The sequence below is a fragment of the Anarhichas minor genome, unplaced genomic scaffold (genome assembly GCF_050575085.1).
Source record: "Anarhichas minor isolate MPS153535 unplaced genomic scaffold, ASM5057508v1 ptg000018l, whole genome shotgun sequence".
Taxonomy (NCBI): domain Eukaryota; kingdom Metazoa; phylum Chordata; class Actinopteri; order Perciformes; family Anarhichadidae; genus Anarhichas; species Anarhichas minor.
Window position 1 is genome coordinate 12,584,872 of NW_027466464.1, and position 27,422 is coordinate 12,612,293.

At 46.0% G+C, this 27,422-nt stretch overlaps 2 protein-coding genes across 3 annotated transcripts in view; one reads left to right on the top strand and one right to left on the bottom strand.

The window, feature by feature from the left end:
- Positions 1-318: 318 nt before the first annotated feature.
- Positions 319-4,638, top strand: orc4 (origin recognition complex, subunit 4). Of its 2 annotated transcripts, none has more exons than XR_012954715.1 (14): positions 319-407; positions 804-877; positions 960-1,036; positions 1,287-1,377; positions 1,468-1,543; positions 1,722-1,807; positions 1,884-1,932; positions 2,015-2,166; positions 2,239-2,412; positions 2,494-2,580; positions 2,665-2,773; positions 2,861-3,028; positions 3,117-3,184; positions 3,269-3,341. XR_012954715.1 is itself a non-coding variant. In XM_076094717.1 (14 exons), exons 2-14 carry the CDS (start codon positions 821-823, stop codon positions 3,449-3,451), a joined length of 1,305 nt encoding a protein of 434 aa, XP_075950832.1. In that variant the 5' UTR covers positions 321-407; positions 804-820; the 3' UTR covers positions 3,452-4,638. The 2 variants fall into 2 exon arrangements, 1 of the variants encoding a protein (XP_075950832.1); XM_076094717.1 differs by having other exon boundaries at positions 321-407; positions 2,861-2,956; positions 3,269-4,638.
- Positions 4,363-27,422, bottom strand: part of LOC142952775 (activin receptor type-2A-like) — a 30,327-nt gene continuing 7,267 nt past the window's right edge. Inside the window, exons 2-11 of the mRNA XM_076094716.1 lie at positions 23,371-23,578; positions 22,442-22,575; positions 21,149-21,303; positions 14,342-14,485; positions 13,763-13,906; positions 12,055-12,200; positions 11,839-11,953; positions 11,570-11,708; positions 11,351-11,481; positions 4,363-11,100 (exon numbers count right to left, since the gene is read on the bottom strand). Of these exons, the coding sequence (XP_075950831.1) occupies positions 10,906-11,100; positions 11,351-11,481; positions 11,570-11,708; positions 11,839-11,953; positions 12,055-12,200; positions 13,763-13,906; positions 14,342-14,485; positions 21,149-21,303; positions 22,442-22,575; positions 23,371-23,578 (1,511 nt within the window). The 3' untranslated portion in view covers positions 4,363-10,905. The remainder of the gene's footprint in view (positions 11,101-11,350; positions 11,482-11,569; positions 11,709-11,838; positions 11,954-12,054; positions 12,201-13,762; positions 13,907-14,341; positions 14,486-21,148; positions 21,304-22,441; positions 22,576-23,370; positions 23,579-27,422) is intronic.

Sequence of the window (27,422 nt, forward strand, 5' to 3'; positions counted from 1 at the left end):
TAGTATTTTCTATTGCCAAAAAATGTCAAACACCAACTGCTGATGAAGACTGTGAGGTGGGGTTGAAAGCTCTGGAGAATGAACACATATTTATATATATATTATATATATATATAAATATGTGTAATCTTCATTCACAGCCAGGGGTATAAATGTGTATCTTAAGCACACTTCAATTGACAGATATTACTATTTATTTATATTGATATTAATAGTAAAAGTAGTAATACATGTATGTATATATTGTATTTATGGTGACAGTGCATTTCTATTCTATTCCATTCTATTCTGACCCTCAGCCAATCAGAGCCCGAGAATCCGTCAAAGCCGGAAGTCGTCATAGCTGGCAGAGCGGTATTCCCGCGAAGATTGAGACCACGCTGGAGGAGAACTCCTGTGTTTACCAGGTATGTCTCTTTATTATTTGATGTGTGTACACCACCAGACAGTCTGACGTTAACGTAAAGTAAACAGTCAAAGTAGTTCAGATCCGCGTGGAGGGGAAGTGGTGCCAAACTCTATTCGTAAATTACGACACATCTTTGCTTTCCGGCAAATTTTAACAGACTAACACACGTCAGAGGTAGTTAATAAAGTGGAAATTGTATTAAAACTATGTCTTTTTGCAGTATCTACATGCTAAATTGTGATTTGTCCTCATTTATGATGGAGTTTATCTAATGTTACAGCATTAATGCACATATGTATCACAAAGCGAGTTAGTGCATTTTACATTACGGACCATAGGAAGTCCCTGCAGCACATCTTGGGAAACACAAATATGTATTTGACATGTTTTGCAGGTTAGAGTCGCAGCATCATGAGTAAGAGGAAGATAACAAAGACTCATTTGCCAGTGGGAGAATGCATCTCACAGGTGTGTATCAGCAAACCTGACTTATTCTCCTCTAACCTGTTTATGGATGATGTGTCGCTGTAATGTCTTTATTGATTTTCAGGTTCAGGAGACGTTAAGGGAGCGGCTTTGTCATCAGCGGCTCCCTGACAGGCCGGAGGGAGTGGAAGCGCAACACAAGTAGGTGGAAAATACACTTTTAAGATTGCTTTTCTCCTTTAGCGAGGGATATTCCCAGCTGACCTGAACACAACACAAGTGTCCCAGGTGTTGCTCTCTAGAGCAGGTAGACACTCCACCACTGAGCCTTTCATCATTTACACTCATCAGGAAAAAGAGACAATAAGTTTCTCTTTTAACTATAGAACGCACTGTTTCCTACAACTGTAGGAGCATTATGGGTATTGTAGTGAAAGCTGTGTATTTTCAGACACCTCTTGGAGCTGCTGAAGCGGACCGCCGTCCACGGGGAGAGCAACTCCGTGCTCATCGTCGGCCCCAGAGGAGCAGGAAAAACTATGGTGAGCCTCTGCAGCCGGATCATACAATGAGCTTATGGGTAAAAGACAACAAAGGGTGCGTTGTCTGATGTCTGTGTTTTGTGTCCGCAGCTGCTGAAGTGTGTCCTGCGAGACCTGCTAGAGGAAAAAGAAGCACAGAAAAGCCTGCTACAGGTTCACCTCAATGGTACAAGTGCTGACTCTCCACCAAACCTGAATTCAAGGATCTGAATATGAAGACATTTTGTGGGATTTCTCATTTTAAGGCGATAGAAAACATATCCACCAGAGATAAACCTTTACTTCATTATTATTTTGTCCAAATGTCCAGATAATAAGATCCATTTCTTGCCTGTTTGCTTCAGGTCTCCTGCAGACCGACGACAGAATAGCGCTAAAAGAAATAACGCGGCAGCTCCACCTGGAGAACGTTGTCGGAGACAAAGTGTTTGTGAGTGTTTGGAAAGAGTTTTGTCAGTTATGATGCAAGAAAACAGCTTTAAAAACCTGCCTCTGTTGTGTTTCAGGGAAGTTTTGCAGAGAATCTGTGTTTCTTGTTGGAGGCATTGAAGAAAGGTCAGAACACGTAGCGTCTAGATTTAAGAGTGTGGCTACAGTTTCTTTTTGGGTTTCACACGTTACTCTTTCTCCCGTCCAGGCGATCGCAGCAGCAGCCGCCCGGTGCTGTTCGTTCTGGACGAGTTCGACCTGTTCGCCCACCACAAGAACCAGACTCTGCTCTACAACCTGCTGGACGTCTCCCAGTCCGCCCAGGCTCCCATCGCTGTGGTCGGCATCACCTGCAGACTGGTGAGCCTCACTCAGTCACCCAGGCCTTTTTGGGATAATACCGACAGTGTTGACGGTGTAACTTTCATCCAGGACGTTCTGGAGCTGCTGGAGAAGCGCGTGAAGTCTCGGTTTTCCCACCGTCAGATCCACCTGCTGAGCAACCCGACGTTCACCGAGTACCTGGACCGGGTCCGGACCCAGCTCAGCCTGCCGGACGACTTCCCGGACGACAAGTTCGCTCTGGACTGGAACGCCAGCATAGAGGTGAACCGAGGGGCTTCAAACATCTGGAATTAGACACGAGTACATTAAGTTGAACCGTCTCTCCTGTTTTTCTTTCTTCAGACTCTGTGTGAAGACAAATCAGTGGAGGATGTTTTACAGAGACACTTCAACTCCAGCAAGGACTTCCGCTCAATGCACATGCTGCTGGTACAACACCCCTTTATTTCAATTGTAACAAACCACACCTGTCATTTGGTTTGAGACCTCGCTACCCTAACTCTCTATCTCCAGATGTTGTGTCTGAGTCGAGTGTCTGTTGCCAAACCTGCCATCAAACCTGCAGACCTGCTGGAGGCCAGCAGACTGTGTTTTGCCGACGCCAACGCGAATATGCTCCACGGTAAAAACCGACGAAGGTCTTACTCTGTTCAGACTCTCTAAAGAGTTCACAGCTGTTATATTTGTGTTTTATTTTCTCTCTCCGTAGGTCTGTCCATCCTGGAGCTGTGCCTCATCATCGCCATGAAACACCTCAACGACGTCTACGAAGGAGAGCCGTTCAATCTGCAAATGGTTCACAACGGTACGACTGGATGGAGGCATGGAAAAACGGACTCTTTAGCACTTAGGCAAACAAGAAAAGAAGCCACTTTATGTGGGTGCAATTTAAAAGAACAAAGCTCTAACATGTCAGCCAGAATGTTATTCCTTGTGTATAACAAGTAAATCTTTCTGTTTTTTAGAGTTTAAGAAGTTCCTGCAGAGGAAGTCGAACTCCATGTATAACTTTGAGCAGCCGGTCATCTTGAAGGTGCGTGTACAGGCTCTCTAGCTCGTATATATTAATATAAAGATGGACGACTCTGATTTACTGACACCAACACTTCGTCCTCAGGCCTTCGAGCACCTGCAGCAGCTGGAGCTGATCCGGCCGGTTGACAGCTCCTCGGCCAAAACCCAGAGGGAGTACCAGCTGATGAGACTCATGCTGGACCACAGTCAGATCATGGAGGCCCTGCAGAAGTACCCACAATGCCCCACGGACGTCAAGCAGTGGGCCATGTCGGCGTTCGGCTAGGACCCTGCATACATTTGGACTTTATGTGGACGTTTGTTGGCTGTGTTTTCTGCTCAACGCAGAGATAAAAGGTGAAATAATTGCTGAGAGATTTGGGGAAAGTGTTGAAAACAACACAGACGAAAGAAGCTTCTGAGGTTACTGAACTGGACAACCAAAATTAAACCAGGGAGAAAACATGGCTGCCAGTATGTGAAACCTACACCAGTAGTCAGGATTATTTTACATGTTCTCTGAATACCAAGTGTGTTCTGGAGCCGAGTTTGGACAACTAGTTACTGTAAATAATCACAAAATATAAAGAGTTTTGCATTACTGTTGAGGATATGATGAAATAAAATCTATATTAAAACAAGACACCGGTCATCTGATTTTGACCATCTTTTAGCCCAAATTCCTTCTTCAATTTAATTTAAGTGTGGAAAGAAATGTCACGCTGGTGTCAGCACTTCACCTGCTGAATGCTGCCACCTAGTGGTGGATGTCTACACTCACCATCCACAATGTTTACATCGTGGACAAAACACACTGCACATACTGTACATACATGCAGTTAACATGTCTATTAATAACACACCGTGTACCGGAACATTTAGAGGACTTAGGATGCTCCCTCAGTCCTGCAACAATAAATTAACTGTTTTTCATTTGATTCGTGACAGTAATAATAATTGAATTCTCTTATCGTCTCTTCTGGTAGATTTTTACGTTCTTGCTCAAGGTACTCTGGTATTTTTCATGTAATCTAGAATATCTTCTGGGTTTTATTGCACTCATCCTGTAAAATCTAAACATCAGCAGTTAAACGAATTGTTGACTAAAGGCTTTCTAACTTCTACCTGCAGCCGACGGATAAACGAGGAGGAAGTAGTGATGTGATTCAGTCAGTGAAAAGAAGACGAACATCAGCATTCACAATCTAAAAACACATTTATTTACATCACGTGGATCACTTCAGCTGATAAAAACACGGCCCAGAGTCACAGCGCTGATCAGGGATCTGGTTGGTCTCTGTGATAATGCTTCCAGGGTTTCTCAAGCTTCTTCTCGGCTGTAATACTTTACCAAGAGGACTTTCCTCCGATCCTCCCTTGTCCCTTCACTGGGAGGTCTCAAGAACTCCAGTTTGAAATTCCAGACATAAGTTTCTTGTCCTGTTTTCACATCTTTTAGTCAGCAAAATAAAACGCACAGTCACATGTATCAGGAGTATAGAAAACAAAAAAATAAACATTTTCATCATTTTAGAGACGTTTTTGTGACTATCGGATTTATTGGTTACTTCCAGCCTTGAAAACCAGAAACCCTGTGAGCGTCATTACCATGACATGCTGCGTTGGCAGATCCTGGATCAGCGCTGCTGCTCCAGAGCCTTGAGAAATGTGGGGTCGAAAAACGCCTGTAGTGTTTTGGGTTGTTTTTGTACAAATTTCCGTCCTGGCCACCAGACTTATCCTGCTGTCGCGAGGCCATTGGAGTTCAATGTTTCCTCTAAAATTCTTACCAACAGTGGGAAAAGGAGGAGATGGAGATGCTGGAATGAAGTATCTGTAGTGGGTGATTGCTTTGTCACGTGGAGTATTGCAACTGATGTTTAACCTCTATAGCCCTAGCCCTATTTTTAGCCCTCTGCTCGAAAATTGCATACCCATACTCAAAAGAGTCCCGAGCTCTAACTACAAGGTCTATTTTAATAATTTTGATGGTTTAATACTGGTAACACTTGTGAGATGTGTTGAATTGTGTAAATATTGTTTATATGTTACTGGTTAATAGCTGATACACTTATGGCACAGCTCAAATTGAAAACGTTCCAGTTCGCCTGAAAAAAAGCACTTGTATTGAATATTTTTTTTAAAATAATGCCTGGCTTGGCCTAAAACCACGCCACAGTCATAGAACAACACGTTTTACATGTCCCCACAACATATTTTACTTTGACAGAGTGAAGCAGGCCAGCATAAATGGTCATGAAAATCTAAATTTTGATTTTCGGAACCAGCTGTTGCATTGCTGTATACTCATTTCATATACTATATAACTACATATTAACTATATATTCACTTGCTTTATCACTAAGAGTGTTCAATACATCATAATAAAGCAGTTTGACACCATTTAGAATAATTTTGAGCAGTTATGATGTGTCATATCTGTCAATCATAAACATAAATGGCTCATAATGTGTGTATGTGACCTGGTAAGGCCTGTGATCTGCCGATTTATTAATGAAACACCTTTTAGACGCGGGATAGTCCAACGGTAGCCATGCGGGGGTGTTTGAGAATCTCCCTGTCTGTTTACTGACTAAAAATCGCAAAATGCTGGGCGAACACCCCTCTCGAAATGGATTGGTCCACCTCACAGAATCGGGTGCCATTTTGTCGTTCATTCTCCCAGCGCATTGATACCAGTCACAAACACGCAGCAGAACATGGCGGTTAGAGCTGTGCCGTAATCGGCTGGAATAAATCCGTTTTTCATCGCCAAAACCGTCAAAACGTAAGTTTTTTTTTACCCAATTTCTTTTCTCGTGACCTGTCGCTGATGTTGGCATGTATACCCATAACTTTTGAACGGTTTGAAAGAGAGTAATTTCGACGCCGCTGTGCGTTTCCGGGTCGAATCGTGCCCCTCCTGCATGTGTTCATCCGCCATGTGCGATCCATGCTCCGTGATGTGAGAGAGAGCATAGGTCGTCGATTTTTGGCCAAAATTGTGGCAAATCTTCTAGATATCTTCCAGATATGATATTAGTTCATGTATAATTGTGTTTGCAGTGTTTACAGTGGCTGGTATGATGATGTTGCTCGGACTTTTCCCATTAATTCGATATTTAATATGTCTGGAGCATTTTTGATATTTCTTAATATAAAGTCCATTCGGAACCATGGTACCACTCTAAACGGTCTTGCTCGAAGCCCAAATGGTCTCCGCTCGGGCTATAGAGGTTAAGAGCTTTGGGGATTCTTCAAATTGCAACTGTCAGGGGAACCGAGTAGGTACCTTGAGGAACGCCATGTTGGATATTTGTGTAACTTAAGTGCCTACTTGGATGCTTTACAAAGTACTCCAATGAGCCTCCAGCTTTCAGCTGACACAAAGCTTAACTTAAAGTCATGAGCTGGACCGAGCCGAGGCAAAACACAAGAAAAGTAGAAATGAATGAAGAGGAAACACTGAAGTTCAACACGCACTTATAAAGATTCAGCTCAGAGTATATAGTTGATACAGGTATTTATGTTCTCATGTCTGTACAGATCCTAGACTGCTTAAAATAGTGGGGCAACAAGACACAAATGTTTCACTGGTAGTTAATATGCACAGCAATGTGAGGCGCTGGGCGAGAGGAGGTCGAGATAGAAACACGTAAAGCTGCATGCTGAGGAAACCCATTCATACACCTTTAAGTGACACCATGTCCGGGTCAGATCTGCTGAGATAGTCCAGACCTGAGGGGAAGCAAAGAAGTGTTCACATCTGGACGCAGGTTCAGATGAAGACAAAGTTATTTGGGATAAACCGATATGCTTCTTAAAGAGCGCATGTGGAGCGTGGTCTGTTATATTCAATGCACAGAATTGTTCTTCTCTTTGTGGTTGGCGTGTACGGGGTCAGCCTGCTAGTTCAATGCCCTCAGAGCAGGTCAGCGTACAACCAGGAGGTGTATGAATGGATCTCCCAGTGCGTTGGTTTTACTAGTTTCTACAGCGACGGGGCACAATCACACGAAACCAGCCAAACCCAGAGCCCTCTAGAGTTACACAGGGCCGGGCTCAATCCACCAAAGCACACACAATACTGGAACCCAGGAGTCTGAAGAACAATCATTCTCGGTCGTTTGTCCATAGACTGAATAGAAAGAAGCACGTTACAGTTTATATCTTTTCTTTTTGAATTAATGAAAGTATTTCCTGAATTATAACTGAACCCCCCCCCCACCCCCCTCAACAACAACAACCGTATATCGTGCCAACCCTTACGACATTATTCAGAGTTGCACCTGAGTTCTGATAACCAAAACCTCAGGCCTGTAAATTAAAAAATAAATACAACACATCAATATGCAAGGTAACGGATTAAAAAGAAGAGAAATTAAAATGCTACAAGTTATTTGTGTGTCTGCGTATTGAAAGTCACTCCTGCAGCTGGTCCTACAGCAGTGTAGGGTCGTTTGCGGCACTGGTTGCATATAACTTGCTCGAACTTAGAAAAGCATAGTACTGAATCCCTGAATGGTGTTGGTTGGTTTGGGCCGGTTTCTCAAGCGCCGTTTAAACTCCAGCTGTTTAACACTGAAGATGGGATGTGACCGCCAACCAAAAACTGGCACGTTGTTGTTGTTGCTGTGGCTGATACGTCAACTGTAACAGCCACTTTGGCAGGAAACAAACCTTGGAGGCAGTTTTTTAAATCCACTTGGCTGCTGAAATACTGGTGAGTTTTACACTTTTGGACACAAACTTGGAGATAAAAAAGGTAATACTGGTGTTTTTCCTTTAGGTTTTAAAAAAAAGAAGCCATCTGTTAAGTCTTGGAAAAGTTTAATGGTAAAAATGACGAGTCATCTCAAACTTATGGAGAGGAATGAGCGTTTACTCCTTAAAATAATCCCCCAAACTGGAACCGTTTGAAGGACTTTGAATCCCTTTCCTACCGGAGGAACCTGGTTATGATTTTGGTTGTTTCTGCCACACTTTCTACCCCGAAGAAATCCCTGCGAGTGAGGTAGTGCTGAAGGGCTGCTAATTGTCCCCGACTGTTTCACCTCAGACAAATGACGGTTAATTGAAAAAGAGCAGGAGCAAAGGGAAGCGATATCGATGTGAATATTGTACTCGTGCTACAGTGAATAAGAAGATGGCTTTAACTTCCTTCAGGTTTGCTGTGTTGTTGCAATAGTCTTATATTGTACTGAGATAATATCTCAAACCCGACCGTCACTTCCTCCTCATTCACCTAATCGTCAGCGTGTTAGAGGTCCAACAGGAACGCTAACAGATGTAGATCTTCTGCTCTTTAGTTCTTATTGTTTCTGGGTTGTTTGGTGGAAAACTGCCTTTTGTCAGTTGTTTGTATTAAGCTAGTTTATCGAAGTCTTTTAGTAAATACCAGAATATGTGGGGAACATGTTAGGACTCTAAACAAATGTTTAGCTCAGTTATAGACTTGATGTTTGCTGTGACTTCCCTCACAAACTCGTCTACTATTCATCATCTCGAGCACTTCAGTACAGTAAAGAAAGCATGATTCTTTATTAGATTTGAAAGCGCTAGATTTTAAACTGCGTCTTGTGAAACCGTCCCAAAGCTTGAGGAGAGACTGCAGGTCTGCCGGCACCGGTGTTCAACGTCCCTCAGAAGAAATAAAAGACTCAAAAAAATGCCATTGTGTCACTACAATGACAAATACATCCGTTTTGCCTGACATCTACAAGAGTAACAAGAGTATGGATACGTAGAAATGGCACCAGGATGAAGGAGAGAGTCCTCGTCTCCACTCGTCTCACTGCAGCTAGCCGTGCGGTCGCTTCAAAACTCATTCATGTCAGCGCTGTATGAGGGACATAAAGCTGCACCTTAGTGACAGTTTATCGGTTTTAATTGTGAAAAGGGTTAACACACAGCTGCTTGTGTCTAAAGCCGGTCTATCCAGCGAGATGTCCAGAGATAGAAAGGACCGAGCAGTTGCTCAAATGTCACCAAAGTGGAAATACTTGCTCTAAGACGTAGGATTTAATAAACAGCTGTAGAGGGATTGACAAGGTTCGACCGGTACAATGTACCGGTCTGAGATTAGTGTCGAGATTAAATTTGATCTGGTCTTAAAGCCTGCGGAGACGATGTTTTTGAGCATGACAGCACGGCTAAACTGAGTCTAGAGAGAGAGGAAAGTGTAAGTATCAGCAAGAGAGGAGGTACTCCAGTCCGAGACGGGTGGTGAGGAGGAGGAGGAGGAGGATGATGCGAGTTGGTGGCGAGTAGCAAAGTTTCCTGAGGTGTATCAAAGGAGAGCAGAAACTCTTGATAGTAATAAAACAAAACAAAAAAAAGGATGCGTGTGTGCGCAATCAAATCAAAAGCAAGCTGGCTCAGCTAAATACAGGTATGAATCCAGATCAGGGCTGGGTACCCCTGCACTTCATGCGACACCTCTCCTAAAACAAACACACGGGTCGCTCCGTTTCGTTAATATCAATAGAATCAGACCACACGTGACGGGTCTGATGAAAAGAACCAGACGAATAGGCTCCAAGAGTTTGATACCAAATATCAAAGGTATCATTAGTACCCAGCGCTAATCCAGAGAGATATAAATACATGTACTCTATATCCAGATCTCACTCGTCAGCGATAGATATTAGGATGACAGTTGACACGGCAAACCAAAAAACGAAAAAAAAAAGATAAATCACTTTCATCGTGGGGGGGGGGGTTTTCTCTGTTTTTTGTTTTTTTTTCAATCATCATCATCATCAGAAGAAAATCTCAAAGAGAAAAGAAATAAACAAAAGTGAATATTCAGTCACAAATCAAAGTGGAGCAACACGACAGATGAGAGAGAACGGGGAGGAACACTGTAGTTCCCAGTGTGTATGGCCGTGTGTACAGAGGCTTTGCTGACTACATTACCCATGAGCGCCGTGGCTGACAGCAGGTTGTTTGGATGTCATGAAGAGCCAAGGGAAGTGTGAGCTATGACTGTGAACAGGGAGACTAATTGAAACTGTGTCCATCTGAACTGAGGTATACCTGGTTGAAGGAGGTTTATGGTTTTCTTTTAATCGTCGTAATGCTTGAGAATGGACCCCCCCCTCCCCTTCCACCTTTAAAATAAGCTTGATTACCAAGTTGTCTGGGTCCATAATACACTATGTACAGCAGCATTACACTATAAACATTCAGAAGCCGTTGCTTATTGGCAGAACGATAGTCGTTTCTTCAGAAAAACGCACACGAGAAAAACAGCAAATGTATCGAGAGCCAGGTGCTCCTCTTTTTTTTCTTCTTTTCTTTTTTCTTTTACACTAAAATGCACCGAGAGTTCTGTGATCTTGTCTCTCTGTAGAAAACCGAGCAGAACAGGTCGCCCTCCTATGTGTGTGTGTGTGTGTGTGTGTGTGTAAAGACAATACATGATTAAAGTGTTTGTCGAGTGTCGGCGTCCCAGCACGTCGTCGTATTATCCTGAATCGTTTGCTCGGGACGAGAGTTTCGACCGTTAAAATCCTCCGGCGCACACATATCAAAATGGATATCAACGGATGTGGTGAGGGGGGGCGCACGGTGTTTCCTGAACGCGAGTAGCGGCCCGCACTTAAAGAAAAAAAAAAAAAAAAAAAGAGGACAAAAACGGAAATTGGAAAGAAAGAACAACAAAAAAACACTACGCCAACCAACCAGGGCCGGCTGCTCGTGTTGATCCGTGTTTCCGCTAGCGGTCGATCGGCCCGATCATAAGCTGGACTCCTTGGGCTGGAGGTCCACGTTGGTCACCATCGTGACGATGGTGACGATCTCCTCGGGGCCGATGACGGGGGCCTGGCGCTGCATTTGTCCGATGCGCTCCTCGACGCAGCCGGCGGACAGGCGAGCCTCGGCCTCGTGGTCCCAGCAGTCCTCGATGGTCTCGCAAAGCATGGCCAGACCCTGAGAGAAGAGCGGGCGGGTTTAACGGGACTTACTGCGTCTCGGAACGAAAGAACCAGGTTACATTTCACCGCAAAGTCTCTTCTAAGCCTTCCTCTGCAACACTGCCTTCAAACAAACAAACACAAATCTAACACATCGGATTATTTAGCTCAAAATCAACTTAAAGGACAGTTTTCTACTACACCCGTTTTGACATCCCTGGTGTCTTTATTTAGGATATTTACAAAAGGGTCTCCTCGTCGCTCACCGCGTGTTTCTGCCAGCAGTCTCTCAGAATAGGCCTCAGTTTCTTATGAACGACAACGTCCTGCATGTCCTCCAGAGACGGATGCTGACCCACCTCCTCCTCAAACGGGAGCATGTACTCATCCACCGGGCCTGTTGACAGACGCATTTAAAACACAATTCAAACTAATCTGAAGTAAACGTAACACACGTCACAACATTGCGTCGCGTCGGGACTCACCGTCGGCGGCGGTGCATCGCGACACGAGCTCCCAGAGCACGAGGCCGAAGGCGTACATGTCGATACGCAGGAAGGAGTCGCGTTGGAAGTTGATGGCGCCCTCCAGGACTTCAGGAGCCATGTAGCGCCGCGTCCCCACCTGAGGGTCCAAATGGGACAGGTCAAGAGGTGACAAGTCAGCCTCGGGACACAGACATGAACAGAAAATCAAGTAGAAAGTCATGACACAGCTCACAGATGTGCTGAAGATGTGGACGAGGTGTCCGTACCTGTCCATGTGTGTCTCCTGCCGATTTCCCCGCCTCAAACTGCAGAGCAAGGCCAAAGTCAGCTATGCAGGCTGTCAGGTTACTCTTCAGCAGCAGGTTCTTACTCTTAATGTCCCTAAGACACAACAAGGACAACACATTTAGTGTGGAACTCCTGGAACCGGTCTACACGATGCAAACGTTTTGATAAAAGGCCTTTATGGATCGAACTGAAACCTGTGAGCGATGGAGGGCTTGTGTCCGTCCTTGTGTCCCGGGATGTCTTCATGGAGGTAGGCCAGGCCGCGGGCCGCCGTCTGAGTGATGTGGCAGAGCTCGGTCCACGACACCACGTTGGCCTTCAGGAAGTCCGTCATCGAGCCCTGGAGACAGAGCGGTCATTTCATACATCATATAATAATATATTTAAGTATTTAGTATTTTTAGATACTGATCCCATTTGAAGACATGCATTTATAATAAATACTGAAGTAGAAACGCACGGCTAAGAGTTCAGCAGTGATAGTCCAGCTGCGTCTGCTTCATTCCTTATCTTCTACACATCTTTGTTCTTACATAATGTATGTCAATATGATACAAGGTCACTTCCGGCAAGGCCAAAGACAGGTGTAGTTGCAGGAGTGACCACTAGAGGGCAGGCAGCTCCAACAGATGGAGACAGTAGATCAGGATAAATGCTCTGCAGTGTGTTCATACCTGGGTTTATTCAGCATTTTTACATTTCTGTCAAATTGTTACAAAGAAAGACATCATCCCTGGCAGCTATTAATAAGAATGCATGGTCCAAGATATGAAAATATTTTAATTACAGGGAGTTTTTTTTAGGGGCCTGCGTCCTTTCAAGCAAGCCACTGCATGCTACGGATACTGAAACCTCAACACACGAAGCTGCTTAAACGCACCGAACATCAAGGCATAAATCAGCTGTCAAGGGGAGTGAACTCTGCAATCACTGCTCCAGCTGTGTTACACAAGCGAAGGTTCAGCCCCGGCTGACGTGGCCAACATTTTAACACCTGCTCTGAAAAACTGGCAGGAAGGAAAAGCTTTTTTGTAGGTTAGAGTTTAAGTTATGTATCCCCTAAAGACTTTCACAATAATTACAGCGCACGCTTGGCGAGGCACGAATCCGTGCTTGTCGTATGACCTTTCCTAAAAACTCCTATAAAACTAGTTTATTCAATGTTATTTCTACTTGGAGAGCTTCTGCAAGTCAGAGGAGCACTTGCAGGGTTAAGTGGCTCACCGAGAGGTGCATTGTTGGGTTGAAGCCCCGCCGGCACACCCACCACCTTTACATTTGAACCTTAACTCGCACGGAGAAACGGGGAAAACTCAAGCAAGCGAGAATCGCTCTCCACACAAAACACCGAGGCACTTAAAGCCCCCAACGCTACGGAGACTGTGGTGGAGAGGGCGAGTGAAGCACCACGGGGCTAACAAAGCACCAAATCCAGCTCCTCTGGATAAACACGGCTTAGAGAAGGAAAGAAAGAACAGCACCGAGTATATTGTATAATCAGATCACTCCTGCGCTGTGTTTATTTGTTGTCTTACTGGGTCAATGTGTCTGGATTTGACAAACAACCGCCGGTTCAGTTGTGGAAACCTGAGTACTTATTTGGACTTGTTCATTCCAGTCTTAGTTTGGGTTACACACTAGATTGAATTATTTTGGATGCACCACTAACAGCTTTCATCCGTTCACCCTCTGCAGCAGCAGACCTTTCCCCCTCTAATGACCGTCAGTGTCGAGGTAAAGCTAGCTTAGCTTAGCTAGGAGTGACTGCTATTTCGCCCCCCTGTGCTTGTTAAAAGTCTCTGTTCAAACCTGAGCATTTCTTTATAAAACAAAAAGAAAATGACTCAATAAAATAAAAGCACAGATGCAGCTGGCGGTGCCGCTCCGTCCCGGACGGCGTACCTTTTCGTGGTAGGCGGTGATGAGCCACAGCTCCAGGTCCAGGTTGTTGCTCCTCTTCTCCGCACCGAGAAAGTGGAGGATGTTGTCGTGCTTCATGCCGCTCACGCTGAAGATCTCGTACTCGTTCTGCCAAGACATCTTGTCCTGGACGAGAGCAGAGAGACGATGCAGATGTTAAGGTTTAGCAGTAAAGGTTATAATCGGGACAAATGACTCTGCGGTAGTCGCAGGTGTTTATCAGCGTCAGAGATGGAAACGCGCTCATTTACGCCCCTTCTTCCTTTACGCCCCTTCTCCTTTACTTTCTGTCATCAGTCTGCAAGAGTCCGACAGCGTTATGCAAAGAACCCTGTAGAAGAATGAAGCGTTTATCTGTACGTTTCGCTTCATCCGGCGTGTTTGTTACCAAGTGTGTCTGAAGAAGTCTCGTTCTACTTTATGCAACAAGCTCATCGCTCAACACGGGAATAAAATAAACAGTTTCCGCCTCTTTTATGTCGCGACGCCTCATTGCCTTTTACAGTTTGTTCCATCGACGGGCTGCCCGTCCCATCATCTACACGTTTCACAGTTTAATACCTGAATGGGGAAGATCTTCACAGCCACGAAATCGTTCAGCAGCTGGGCCTTCCACACACACCCGAAGCGCCCCCTGGCTTTCAGCTCGATCAGCTGCAGCGGTTTGTGTCCCAAAATGGGGGACGGGGGTGAGGGCCCGGGATCCTGTGGAGAGAGGGCAGAGGACAGTGTTATTCTTCATTCTGCCTTTCTTTATGTATTTTATGGGTCTGTTCTTTGCTTTATTTGATCGTTAAAGCAATTTAGAGAGTCTGGTTTAGGAAGTGCTGCATGTTTTGGCAGAGAGGGAACAGCATATTAAATATGGGTTTAGATTCATTCATTTTAAACTCAATTAAACCCCCCGAGGCTGCATTTGCTTGAGTTTACAGAAGCGGGATTGTAACTGGAAAGGTGACAGTTTGAATCAAGTCAGTCGCAGAGGAGAAGTCTGTGGGGAAGGATGTAAAACCTCGACTACCACCGAGCGAAGCACACAGAGCTCAGGCTGTAGCATGGAGGAATATGAAGCAGGCCGATTAGAATGGACAATGCATTTTGGGTAAAAAACAAACAAACCCCTGGCAGGTCAAACCTCATGCGTGCGCCGTGTGTTCATGCTAATCCCGTATAAACAAAAGTGAGAGCGAGGAAGCCAAGTGTTCCAAATGTAAAGTAGGTTAAACACAGCTGGTGATCGGGATTAAGCTGATCACTTTCACGTGACTTCAGAGGGCGAGCGAGGAGAGAGAGAGCGAGAGAGAGAGAGGGAGAGAGAGAGAGAGAGAGAGAGAGAGGGGGGAAGGTTAAAAAGAAGCATGCAGTGAGGGAGTCACATTTCCAAAGGATAAAGGGTGGAGGAGAAAGACTAGCACATGACTGATGGCCTTTGATGAAACCAGATATGCTTCTGTAAAATCTCGACGTTACCTCCATGCCTCTGTATCGCTGTTGTCAGCCCCCCCCCCCCCCCCCCCCCTGTCGATGTTCATGTTTTTACTTGAACTGGAGGCTCACAAGGCGCTTGGTAAGCTGGAGCAAGTTTCAAGCCCCCGGGGCCCACAGGATCCATTCAAGCACCACCATATCAAAAGAGCTCGTCAATCCCGGTTTTCTAAACTTCACATAAAATGCCCCCTTCTGGGTTAAAAGGTTTGCTACCGATACGAGCCACAGATTAAATATACATAAAGCGTTCTCTTTGGCTGCGAGGAATAAAAACAGGAACGTTTGGCCCCCACCCTTTCTTAAAGACAAACACACGTCTTTTTAACCGCCTGTCCTGACAGGATGATTGTGCAGCAGCAGAAGCAAACTGTACGTCATTGAGAAGCTTTTATGTTTTTTTTTTATCCATTTGGAAATGTTCTCCTGGTGCTGAACTTCGTGGCTTCAAGTTCACAGCAAGAAGGAACTACTGTTGGACAGAATAGAGATACTCGTGTCTTAGATGCAGTGATGAGGAAGTTGCATCCAGTGTCATCGGTTATTGAGTGGAGGTTGTTCACATAGTAGCAGCTGCAGATTCACAAGAAGCCTTGTAAGAATAGAAGTAAAAACACGTTGTTTAGGTGGAGCAGTGTGTGTGTGTTCCACTAGCTGCCTGGCAGAGCAGAGGGAACCGCCATGTTTACTTGAATCCTTCTCCCCTCTAACAGAGAGCTGTGAGGCAGACCTGCTGTCTCTACGCGCCGCTTTCACTCTGAACGCCGGCCAGGCGACGGGGAGAGTTACCCCACGACGGGGGTAGAACCAGGATCACCCTGCTGTGAATGTGGCGACTTGTGCCATCACTGTTCAATGTGCAGAAACATCCCCAAACTATTTCCTGTCTGTTTTTGCGCTTGGTAATTAAAGCATTTCAAATTTGTTATTTTTATGTAATTCATAGACGAGTCTGCAGAAAGACCTGCTGCGTCGTGGCACAATGACAGCCATCAGTGTGTCGGCACACACATCACCAAGACAAATTCCTGAGCATTCATTGTGCTCTGAAATGTGTGATGCCGACTCTGATCATGATACGCATGAGAAGGAATGAAACCCGGAGGCCTGAGGCGTGCTCGACATACCAGTGAATGTACACAGAGAACAAGTCCTCCTTATATCTGAAGATATAAGAGCAGAGAGGATTCCTGCACAGCGACAACGCCGGGCGACAGAGATGCGACTGATGAGTTCGATGGCGATGGACTGATCCTCAACACCAGCAGTGTTACAATGCAAGTCATCAACATGTCGACAGCTTCCCGGCATTCGAGATGATCCCGACGATGAGGATGAAAAAACTAACTTTTCTTTCTTTGCGTCTGCATTGTCTCTGGCAACTCTCTGTCTGTCTTCCGGGCTTCGGCCTGACGAGGCGGCCCGGCCCGGCCCGGCCTCCCCCGGGAGTCACCGGATCCCTTGTCCGATCGCAGGGCGCCGTGGCCTCCAGCGGGGGCGCATTACACTTAGTCAGCAGACCACAGGAAGCAGGAAAACAGAATCTGCTGCTTCACGCCGTTCTTCCCAACCCTCAACCGTCTCCCATGGCCTAATCGGATTACACCTTCATGTATTGCATCAGAGCGGGTCCTTTAGGTCTGCGTTGGCTTCACAGACGAAGTAGAATCAAAATGCTACGTTTGATTTAGAGATAGACGTTGAATGGGCCTCCAAAGCTCATATATTAAGGTCATATCTTGGTGTGGATACGGCCATAAAACTTGAGGTTAAATCAAACGCAAACCGTTGTTGACATGACCTTAAAGAGAGCTAGCCTGGGAGGCTGGACTGACAACAAGCCGGGGTCTAAACTCTGTCAGAGACTTTTCTTATTCCGTGATGTCTGCAGCCATCCCTCTACTCCAGTTTGAGCCAAAGTACATTTGCAAAAGGCTTATGCTCCTCTTGTACTTAAGTCATTTACACACTCCGACTTGAAATATGTTCCAGGTAAGTGGCAATTCTCCTACTTATGCAAAATGTGTCTGCGCTCCTCCTCAGTCTGCAAATAAGATGGAGAAGCTGGAGTTTGAAAGAGTGCTGCCGTGTCTCTGTGCACGGGAGACGTGGCGAGCCATAGGTCCAGCAGATACCGCTCTGGAAACTGGGTCACATCAGGCACAGTGCGTTACATCGACATCACAGGTGGACATTCACACAGGAACAAAGGGGGCTGCATTCGGAGCCACGTTGGCCACTTTCCACCATGCACAATACATTTTGAGCAGGGAACAGAAAAGACATCCATCCATGCAATAAACCCAGGCAGAGAAAAACAACAGAAATGTGCTGCGGACCGAGTGAACAAGACGCTGTCGAAAAAGCAAAGAGAAGAACAAAATGGTGGTCTGGGATCGAGGTGGAGGATTCATACCGAGCTCTGAACCCAAAAAAAAGGGGGGGGGGGGGGGGGGGACTAAAATGGTTTTCAACTTCAATCTCTTACCTCCACCATAATGTGAAAGGCGTGCTTGTTGAAAAAGAACATAAGAAGCAAACAGAGACGTTATTTCCTGTCAGTCAGAGGGTGAAGTAGAGGCAGATAACAGGGAGGAGATGAACGACCTTCTGCTCTCCAGAACCAGGACCGTCTTTAAGGTTTGGGACACACGTGACGGGCACCAGGTCTGTGCTGGTCCTGATGCAGGACGGGATATTTTAGGAACTTAAAATGATGCTCTCAAGCAGAGCAGCTGGAAGTGGATCGATAGATGAATGAGTAAAATAAATGCATTAAGGTACCAACAGAACATCATGTCAGAGGCAGAAATGTTGGGTTAAGAGAGTGAATGAAAGGAGTAACACGGAGCTCAGGTTGACCAAACTGGAGGAAGTCTAAATCTCAACTGTCATCGCATTTCAGGAGTCCTTTTGGAAAGCTGCACCCAGACAAACAAGACGCGAGTAGCTCCATAATAAAGCAAATGATGAGATTTTGGTCAGAATCGATCTGCGAGATGGATAGAGATAAGAAAATCGGGTCCAGACGTATGTTTAAAGTGCTCCAGGCCGCTCCGTGTGAAAGCCGTGGGTCTGCGTACTCAGACACAATCAATTCCAGTTTGCCTCCACTTCGCACTGTGGTGTGAATAATGGAGGCTTGGTGGCAAATATGCAGAAGAACCACGAGCACAATGACAGGATGCGATTAAGTTACTCATGCTCTGCACCTCACACCGGAGTCAATCTTTTGAAGGGCTGTAGCGTCTAAAACGCAAGAAAATCAAAACGTGCACTTTCTGATGCGATCTTCTTTATGAACTCCAGCCGACACCTAGATGTGGAAGTACAGCCGGAGCTCTCTGCACCGGGTTAGTTTCCTTCCTTTGTTTCCTCGGTGCCGTGATAATGAACACATTAAAGATCATCAAGTGGGAACAATTACTTCTAATGTCTCATTACCTTGCAGAGAAAACAGTGTCTATGAACTCCCTCGCTGACCAAATTCAGAGCAGAAAATTGTATGCATGAGACAAATATATATATATTTAGTTGTGGTCATTAATATGAAAAACAACTGGAGTTTCAGCGCCATCCTGAAGAAGAACTAAGGACACGGTTTTACTGAAAAGCAGAAGTCAGCATTGTGTATGTGTGACATCTCTGTGCACACTCCTGCTCCTTTTAATTAGAGATTTAGATTAAATGAGCACAGTGTGAAGCGGAGCGCTGGCAGTTTTTAAAAGAAGCAGCACATGGATGTTGGGAAAACGGCTGTCACGACTTCCCGTTCGCACGGGGCGCTTAAAAATATGACTGGCAACAAGTGTGGGCAATTTGTAACCGTCGCATTAAAAATACATGTGCGTAGAGAGCATTGCGCTCTGACGAATGGACAACAGCACAGGAACAAGCATGATGAAGCAGAAATGACTAAAGCTTCTGCTTTTCTAGTTTCACTGATAAAATATAGACTTTTTACTCTCAGGTGTAAGAATTGCTAGAAGCTGTCGTCGATGACTTTGCAAGACTGAGCTGTTTGAGCGATTGTCGTAGTCGCCGCGGCCCGCCGTGCATCGCAAAGAAGAGGAGAGAGAAATAAATCCCCTCCCGCTGCATCCACCTCTCTGCTCTCCATCTCCTGCTTTAAATCGGTTACAAAACAAGCTGCTGATGCCGGAACAACTGAACGTGTATCAGATAGTGATTGCAAATATACCCGCGCTTGTTTTAGCCTCCTTCCCGGAGCAGGCGGGCGGGGCTTACTGCATCACCTCCTCCCAGAAAAAGCATCCGAGCTGACGTTCAAACACATGCTTGAACGAGTGACCTCCTCTCCTCCTCCTGTCCTTGTACACCTACTCGTGCATGCATTAAATACTTCTGCACACGCGATTATACACATCCGGCATGACTCCATTTGTTCCACCCTGGCTGTTTGATTTCATTTTCCTCCTCTTGTGACATTATGAATATTTTTGCTGCATCATCATTAGTTATCTGATCCACTCTCCGTCGCTCGTATTTTCTTTAATGTTGTGTATTTATTCATTTATCCGTTTCCAGGTAGGATGATTTGTAAGCCTCTTAGCGCTGTTGTTGTTCCAATGCGCATTAGCATTTGATTGTATTGTGTCACTGTCTTTTTATCTCTTCCCTGCGATGCTTTGGCACTGTGCAAATACAATAACTAAGTTGAAAGAATTGCACGTCTCTCCTCACTCCCTCCCCTGCACGAACCACCCACCACCACCACCACCACCCCCATCCTCCGAGGCAGAGCTGCAAGCGTCTCCGTGTTTAGTTTTGTTTGCCTATATAAAGCCTCATCAATAATGCAGAGGCCCCCGACTCCTCTTCCATACGGTGGAAGCTCTGCATGGGTTTTCTTTTTCCCCTGCTGCTGAGCAGCACAGAATATAGCTCCGCTGCCGTCGGGTGAAAACCGCCTCGAAGTCATGAAAGAAAGAATGAATCAGGAATGTGGAGCCTTACTCTCAGTCCGACAAGAATGGAGATGTTCCAAAAGTTTGCAAAAGGTGATGAAACTGGCCAATTCAAGCGAAGACACGAAAGCGATCAGACGTGTGGATATGGGGGTTCTTCCAACGAAGCAGCCGTGGAAAAAGCCTGATGGCAAGTTTGGAACAGGAAAAGAAAAGATGAGCAACTGCACCATCAGACGAGCGTCAAAAGTCTGTTTCAATCTTGTGCGATTAAAAGGCCGACACGGCACGAACCGTCCCAACGACAGCCCAGTAAGAGAGCCAGAACACGGGCTCCTCACATCCTCCTATACTACTCCGAAGGAAGAAACTGAAAAAGCAATTATCGTCAACGTGAACTGTCCACACAGTGCGACTGTTCTGGCCAAGGCTGTTACGGCCCGCTGAGAAACTAGATCAGTGCTGAAGGTTGAAGGTTGGTAAAAAAAAAAAGAGCACAGTTTTTACTGTATCACACTCCAAACGTCAAACAATACAAGCAGCAGAATGAGACAATTTCTGCAGTTCATGCATCATTTTAGATCTTTAACCTGCTCTCCATACAAGCGTTATGTGCATACATAACTTTCTTGGTTATTCCTGTTTAGTTCCAAGCTTTTGTGTTTGCACGCACAGTGTGTGTTTCCGAGGAATAAATCATTTGAGACGCAGAAACCGATGCGTTTTGCATTTCCCCTTTGTTTGCAATTAACAGATGAAGTGGGACGCAATGGCCGCCGTGGCTGAACAGACAAAAAGAGAAACTCTAACTGCATCAGCAGCAACTTCGAGGAAAGAGGACACCACAGTCCCGGCCACACCGTTTGATTGACAGTTGACCTCTGGAAACAGTGATGAGCGTTCTGTCAGAGGTTAAGGATCTGTGTTCGGAGCTCCGTCTAGATGCAAGACTTACATGTGTGGGGACGAGGGCCGCTGGGTAGGCCAGTTTGTGATGTCTCCACATCCAGAAGGAGAAGAGGACGACGGCGGCCAGGCCTATGATGGGCACCAGGGAGTACAGCAGAGTGCTGAAGAGCTGGGGCTTCTGGGAAAACGGGTTGGAGGTGGCTGCGGGGAGATAAAGAGGATAGTGGAAAGAAGAACAACATTTTATCTTCATAGCAACAAAAATAAATCAAAACAATGATGGACTGAACAGAGAATAAATAAAGAGAGAGCCTGATTGGCCTGACATTGTGCTACATCATCTCTAAGTGCAGCACCAACTCTGCTCACAGCTTACTGCCACTGTGCTTTGGGATCATATCCATGTACGCACGCACACGCACACACACACACACACGCAGCAGGATTAGCAAATCTATCTCGTGACATAACGTAATCCGCCTGCCAAAAATAACAGAGCTCTGAACTGCGTCCGACCCCTGCAGGAGTCGCTGGGTGACGCCTGCTGGCTCAGCCCGTCCTCCCATCACAAGGTGTGACAGTCTGATTCGGCAGTGCTGTCAAAGCGCCGACCTCGGGGGGGGAATGAAGTTGGGGGGGGGGGGGCTGATGGGGTTGCACCAGCTGCATCACGGGGCACTCGGGGCGATTGTCAGAGAGGTTTTCTCCACAGGGTGTCTGCAGGTTTCAGAGTCACATTTAAAGAAATACGAAAAGACAGACGGGCCTGTTGGACAATTTCTCTGTAAAGTGATGAGTGCAAGGACACCAGAACCGCCACGCTCACTGTTACGAGCACAAGGCACAAGGCAGTGGCATCATTTTGCATTTGAAATAGTCTTACTGTCGTATCCTCTGCAGATCGGCTTTGTTACTCCGAGCGAACTCTCAAATCCCGCAGAAAAACATCCGGTTATTAAGTGACTGCTTCGCTAATTGTCTCATCAGTGTTATCTGTCTGTTAGCATTGTTTTATCTGATTCTGTGTTCACTGCGTTGAGTGGCAGCTCTTATGGATTATTGGGATTGATGGTAGGTTCAATGCTTCAGGGCTACTATCACTTAAACCATATTAATTGAAATTAAACTGCATGCAAACACATTAGGAACTATTAACATATTAATATCAAGATTTCATGCCAGTGGATGACGATGAGAAGCACTTTGTGGAGGACTATGTCTTCAAAGTAGAAGCTTGGGCGTTGTGTAAATGATTTGCGATGGTAGTAGTAATATATATATATATATGCGAGTGCCTTAAATACAGATAATGTGCGTGTGCAGGCTGGACTGTACGTACTGTAGGCGGTTGAATGGTGCGGGTCGCTCTGCGGGCTCGCTTCAGGGGCGTACAGGAACCTCTCGTTGCACATGTTGCCTTCACAGCAGCAGAAGAACACGTCGGGGCCCTCCTTCTTCTCCACACACTCGGTACTGCAGAGGACATGGAGGAGGAAATTAAAAAACAAGGACCTCACCAATCTCTCTCTCCTCTCTGCAAAGGACATGGAAGCAATTTATTTTATGTAAGTGCGAGTGAGTGCACACTCGCGGCGCAGGAAAACCATCATCTGCGTGTGCACGCACACACTTCTCAATGCACTCACTGCAGAAGACGCTTTCTAAAGAGCATCAACGCGCACAAACACACGAGGAACATACGCGCACTTTCACACAGACACACTTCCTCTCTGCTGCAGAAGACATGAGAGAAAAACATTTATAAAATATAACTCCTACACACGCCAATACACACACACGTACACTAACAATCACACACACTCTCTCTCTCTTTCACACTCACACAGTCATCAGATAAAAGCCAAAGGAAGTGGCAGCCGCCCTCGACTTGCTCTGGACTCTCCAGGGAGGCGAGGCGGCGCCGTCTGAGCAGAGGTACCCAAACTGTGCGGGCTGCAGAATCTACAGCAACTTTATCGCCCGGGAATCAAAGGAAAACGCAAGCAGAACCGGCTCAAACCAGCATCTAGTGCCAGGCTCATGTTCAAGCAAGGAAGGTACTATAATATCACCGACTATTGATATCTGTTTACTGCTGGAGATGAACACAGCAACTTCAATTTCCTCTGCCTGGTAATTAGAAATGCAGCCAGTCAACAAAAAGAGTGCTTTCACAGCGGAGCCCTCTTCATGATGGGCTGGCTTGAAACCACTCGTACTTTCAAAAAGGTGTAAAATTAGATTATTAGAGTATTATTTTCTGGATACCTGTCGTAGCAGTTGACGTCGTCCAGCCAGCAGCCCTGCCTCACGACCTCCACGGTGCCGGAGACGTTCTTCCACGTGGCGAAGCAGTGCCGGCGCTTCTCTTTATCGCCGTAGCAGGGCTCGATGCCGCTGCGGTTGGTGCGCTCCTTTTCCCAGCTGGAGTTGTAGTAGGCGCACTCTTGCGTCTCCGAGCGTCCCAGGATGGCACCTGCAACGGGACGAAGAGAGCATTCTTTAACTTTAACATTCGTGCATCGCTTTTCCTGGAGGAGATAGAGGTTAAAAATAACAGCTACTTTAGGAGCCACTGTGGCAGGGAGATAAAAAGGTTATTTCTTTCCAGTCACTGACAAAAAAAGACCAATTTAGTTTTGTATCAATAACTGGTGGAATGACATTTCTTTACAGCCTCAAAGTATGTGCTTCAGAGTCAATACATCACTGAAAGAAGATGGGCCATAAAGACTACCCAGGTATGACGGAGAAAATGAGGTTATAGAGGAACACAAAATTCACAAACGCGACTGACGTGAGCCAATTGACTTCCCCTCCCCGCCAAAATAAAGGAGACGCAGGCGTCAGGTTTTGGCAAACCGATATCCAGGGAAGAATACTGCGTGACAGCTTGTCAGTTTAGCGTTGCCGCCGCCGCCTCTCATCACCTGTCAGAGAGTCGGTCCGGTTCAGACTGCTGACGAGACTGAAGACAGTCAGCCTCCGCCTGCTTCCAAGCGCCGCAAGCCAGACGCTTCAGACACAGGAAGCCAGAGCTGCTTCCTACGGATAGTTCTTCTTTGTGCTCCCAAAGGTGCAATCAGCAGGTTTTTACTGCTCCAAGACATCAATGTTAACTCTCAGTCATCCGGATGCAATGAGCAATGAATGCTCCTGACCCAAGGAGCTGTTTGTTATCATCAAGATGATATATAAAGATGTAACTGGTACATGATAATCTATTTCATGTCCTGTAATGAGTTTCTTTGTAAGAGTAAACTCTGTATTTGGGGTTTTATGTGCTTGTGATCTACTAGCTTTGCATGAACACATTAGAGGAAACCTGCTGTGCAGAGATACCAGAGCTGTTAGCTAATTATGTATTTATTTATACCCGTTTTATTCATTTTATATTCTTATATATTTCGTCTTCCAGCCAGCGAGAAGTTCCACTCGCCAGCTTTTAACGTGTCGAACGCGCTCTGATGATGGAGGACGTATGAAGAATAATGCTTCAATTGATATGATCATTACCCAATTGTCCTCTAGCCGCGTGCGACGCAGAGGAGAAGTGTCCCGTCGGCCCTGACCGGGTCTCCAGTCACAGTACGTTCAACAAATTAGGGCTAAGCTTCCATAATGGAGGTTACCTTTAGGAAGATGATCCATCTCTCATTAAAATGGCTGCTTAAGTAAAGCCGGTTAATGCGAGCACGGGGCCCTTGAAGCAGGTCGACATTAACAGCTGCAGACGGAAGAGAGCGGAGAGCGGCTGCTTCACTGGCAGGCGAGGTCACCGGCGGCACTTTCTCTCGTCAAATCCATTTCCCCTGAAGCCCCCCAAACTATTTCACAGCAACAGGTGCAACTGTGAACTGTTGCGCGTGTGCGATTGAGAGCAAATGGCTGAAGCAAATTAGAGAGGAGAGGAAAAATAGTCTGTGCAAATGCCTTTAATGCAAACAAATCACTAGAACTGACGGCGCGAAATCGCTGTTTGAGCTCTGCAAAGAATCAAGTCAAGGAAAAAGGAAAGTGCGCCTTTAGATATCCCATCATGCCTCAGGGGTGTTAGGGTTTGATGCTTTCCTTAGAAAGACCCCGTCCTCACATAACCTGATGTGATACGGCTGCACCACGATGCTACGTCTAGGAGGAGCAACATCTCTGGCTGTGTTTTGGTGAATTCAGCCTCTCCACCAGGCTCCACCAGGCCCCTCAGCAGTTTAAGAGTCCACTGTATGGCGCCTGCTTTCTCTTCTTCCTGCATCGCTCCCTCCACGGGGACTCGTGGGAGCTGAAAGCGATAATTATGGGGAGGTATGCAGAGGTAAAGCGGAAGGTTCGCTCATTAGCGACTTCTGGTGTAACAGCATTAGCCATGCTAGCGCTGATCCCCGTGGACGCTACGTGGAGGTGCTTGGCATCATACGCATTTCCATTTTACTCGGGAGGGAGAAGCCTGACTTCCTGTGTGAAGGAGTGTGCAGTACACAGAAAACAGGTGAGACAAACCCATCTCATAAACCTACAGGAACCTACCGACTTGTTAGTAAACTGAGCTTTTTCTAAATAGGACATTACTCAATTTTTAAAGGACCAAAAGCCCGTCTTTGTTCTTTTCAACGCCTCAGTCCAGGTATTCCACTGTGTGAGAGAGAGCTGCGAGCCATGTGAACTGCAAAAACACTGCTCCGAGCTCAAATCAATCACGTCTCTGCACTGAGGTGACAATACAGGACGGCTGCCTGTATAGCGCCGTGTGCCAAAGGTGGGCGAGAGCTGCCCGGCATGCATGGCGGATATGAAGGATATAAAGCAGAGAAATCAATCTTCTGACTAAGTCGCAGCTCAGAGTTCACTAAAGCGGATAATGTCAGCGAGTGCAGAGCCTACACGAACCATTGTGCAAGGACACACAATAGGGCTTCCACCCACCAGCACACATCCAGGCAATAAAGAGAGAAGCTTTGTCTCACAACCATACTTCACATATAGAAATGTCAAACATGAGTGTGTCCTAATAAGGACGGTTGGAGAGAAAGATCAGGAGAGAGAAAGCAGCGTTCGGCGCTAAAGAGAAATAACAAAGGGATGGAAGAGTAAGGGCTAAAAGCTACTTATTCTTAATCACCAGGTCTAGTTAATTGATAATAATAAGGGCTGGCTGGCTCATGCAGGGTAAGTGGGTAAAGACGAACCTCTATTTAAACTTCGTATGGAAGAACTGCGTCATCGTGGGGCCACTTCGGAGACACTCCGACATAAACCAGAGGTTTTGTGATGTTTTGACTCGTCGCCTCCTGTCCTTTACTTCATCAAGATACATCAGAGCACGCAACTACAAGTACAATCAGTGCAATCACTGCAACGCCTCAAAGAATGCACGTTTCCTCTTCTACACTACTTCCTTTCTTCTCGTAGAGATAAACTACCACGTAGCACGTTCTCTCTTCCAGTCACGGAGAGATCTATCAAGGTTAACCACGACCTACTTTACTTGTGGACGTTTCAGCAAACCGTATAAACACCGACCCACTTCTCAAATCCACTGAGGCTTTATGAAAAACTGCTTCTCAAACGCCGCCCCCCCCCCCCCCACCACCTCACCACCACCTCACCCCTCGTTAGCTGGCTCTGAAAATTCACTCTGACATTTAAAACTTTACATTTTGGCCATTTAGCTGATGCTCCTTTCCACGGTGATTAAGCTCCCTTCAAACGTACACGACATTCCTGCAACCACAGAACAATCTGATGAGGCAATTAGACCCGATGTTTTTAAAGGACAAAGACTGCAAACAGGGGATGTGATTCAGAGAGAGAGAGAGAGTAACATGACGATGGGAAAGATTGTGAACTTGGCAGCGCTGCTGCGACTGGAGATTACTGATTATCTGCTGCCGGCTCTGAAAATTCAATCTTTTGTATGGCGGCCAAGAGGTCATGTTAGGTGGAGGCAATTCGGAGGAACCTGAATGTGAGAGATGCAGCGGGTGATGCTTCCCTCTCTGATAGCGAGCTGCACGGCGATGGACCTGAAGGCTGACAAATAGACAACACGCTGCCCGAGTTCAAGCTTCAAAAAGGAAACCAGATCAGTGGAAGCGATTCAAGGTCCACGAGATGAAAAGCTTCATCATGATATGTGCAGAGCAAATTCACAGCACGGAAAACGTACTTCATTATAGTTCGGAAGGAAGCGACACAGGCTGCATCTCCATGATTCATTCAACCTGTACCGAGTTTATTTCCTTCTTCTTCCGGCCATATGGGAAGTCATGACTTCAGCTCACCAAAGGTTCATTAAAAAGAAAGAAAAACAACACAGGTGAGTT

Bases quoted from the DNA above. Each gene is read 5' to 3' on its own strand.
- orc4 (XM_076094717.1), top strand. From the start codon at position 821: ATGAGTAAGAGGAAGATAACAAAGACTCATTTGCCAGTGGGAGAATGC. The intron at 878-959 runs GTGTGTATCAGC...ATTGATTTTCAG, and splicing joins TGGGAGAATGCATCTCACAG to GTTCAGGAGACGTTAAGGGA. The intron at 3,185-3,268 runs GTGCGTGTACAG...CTTCGTCCTCAG, and splicing joins AGCAGCCGGTCATCTTGAAG to GCCTTCGAGCACCTGCAGCA.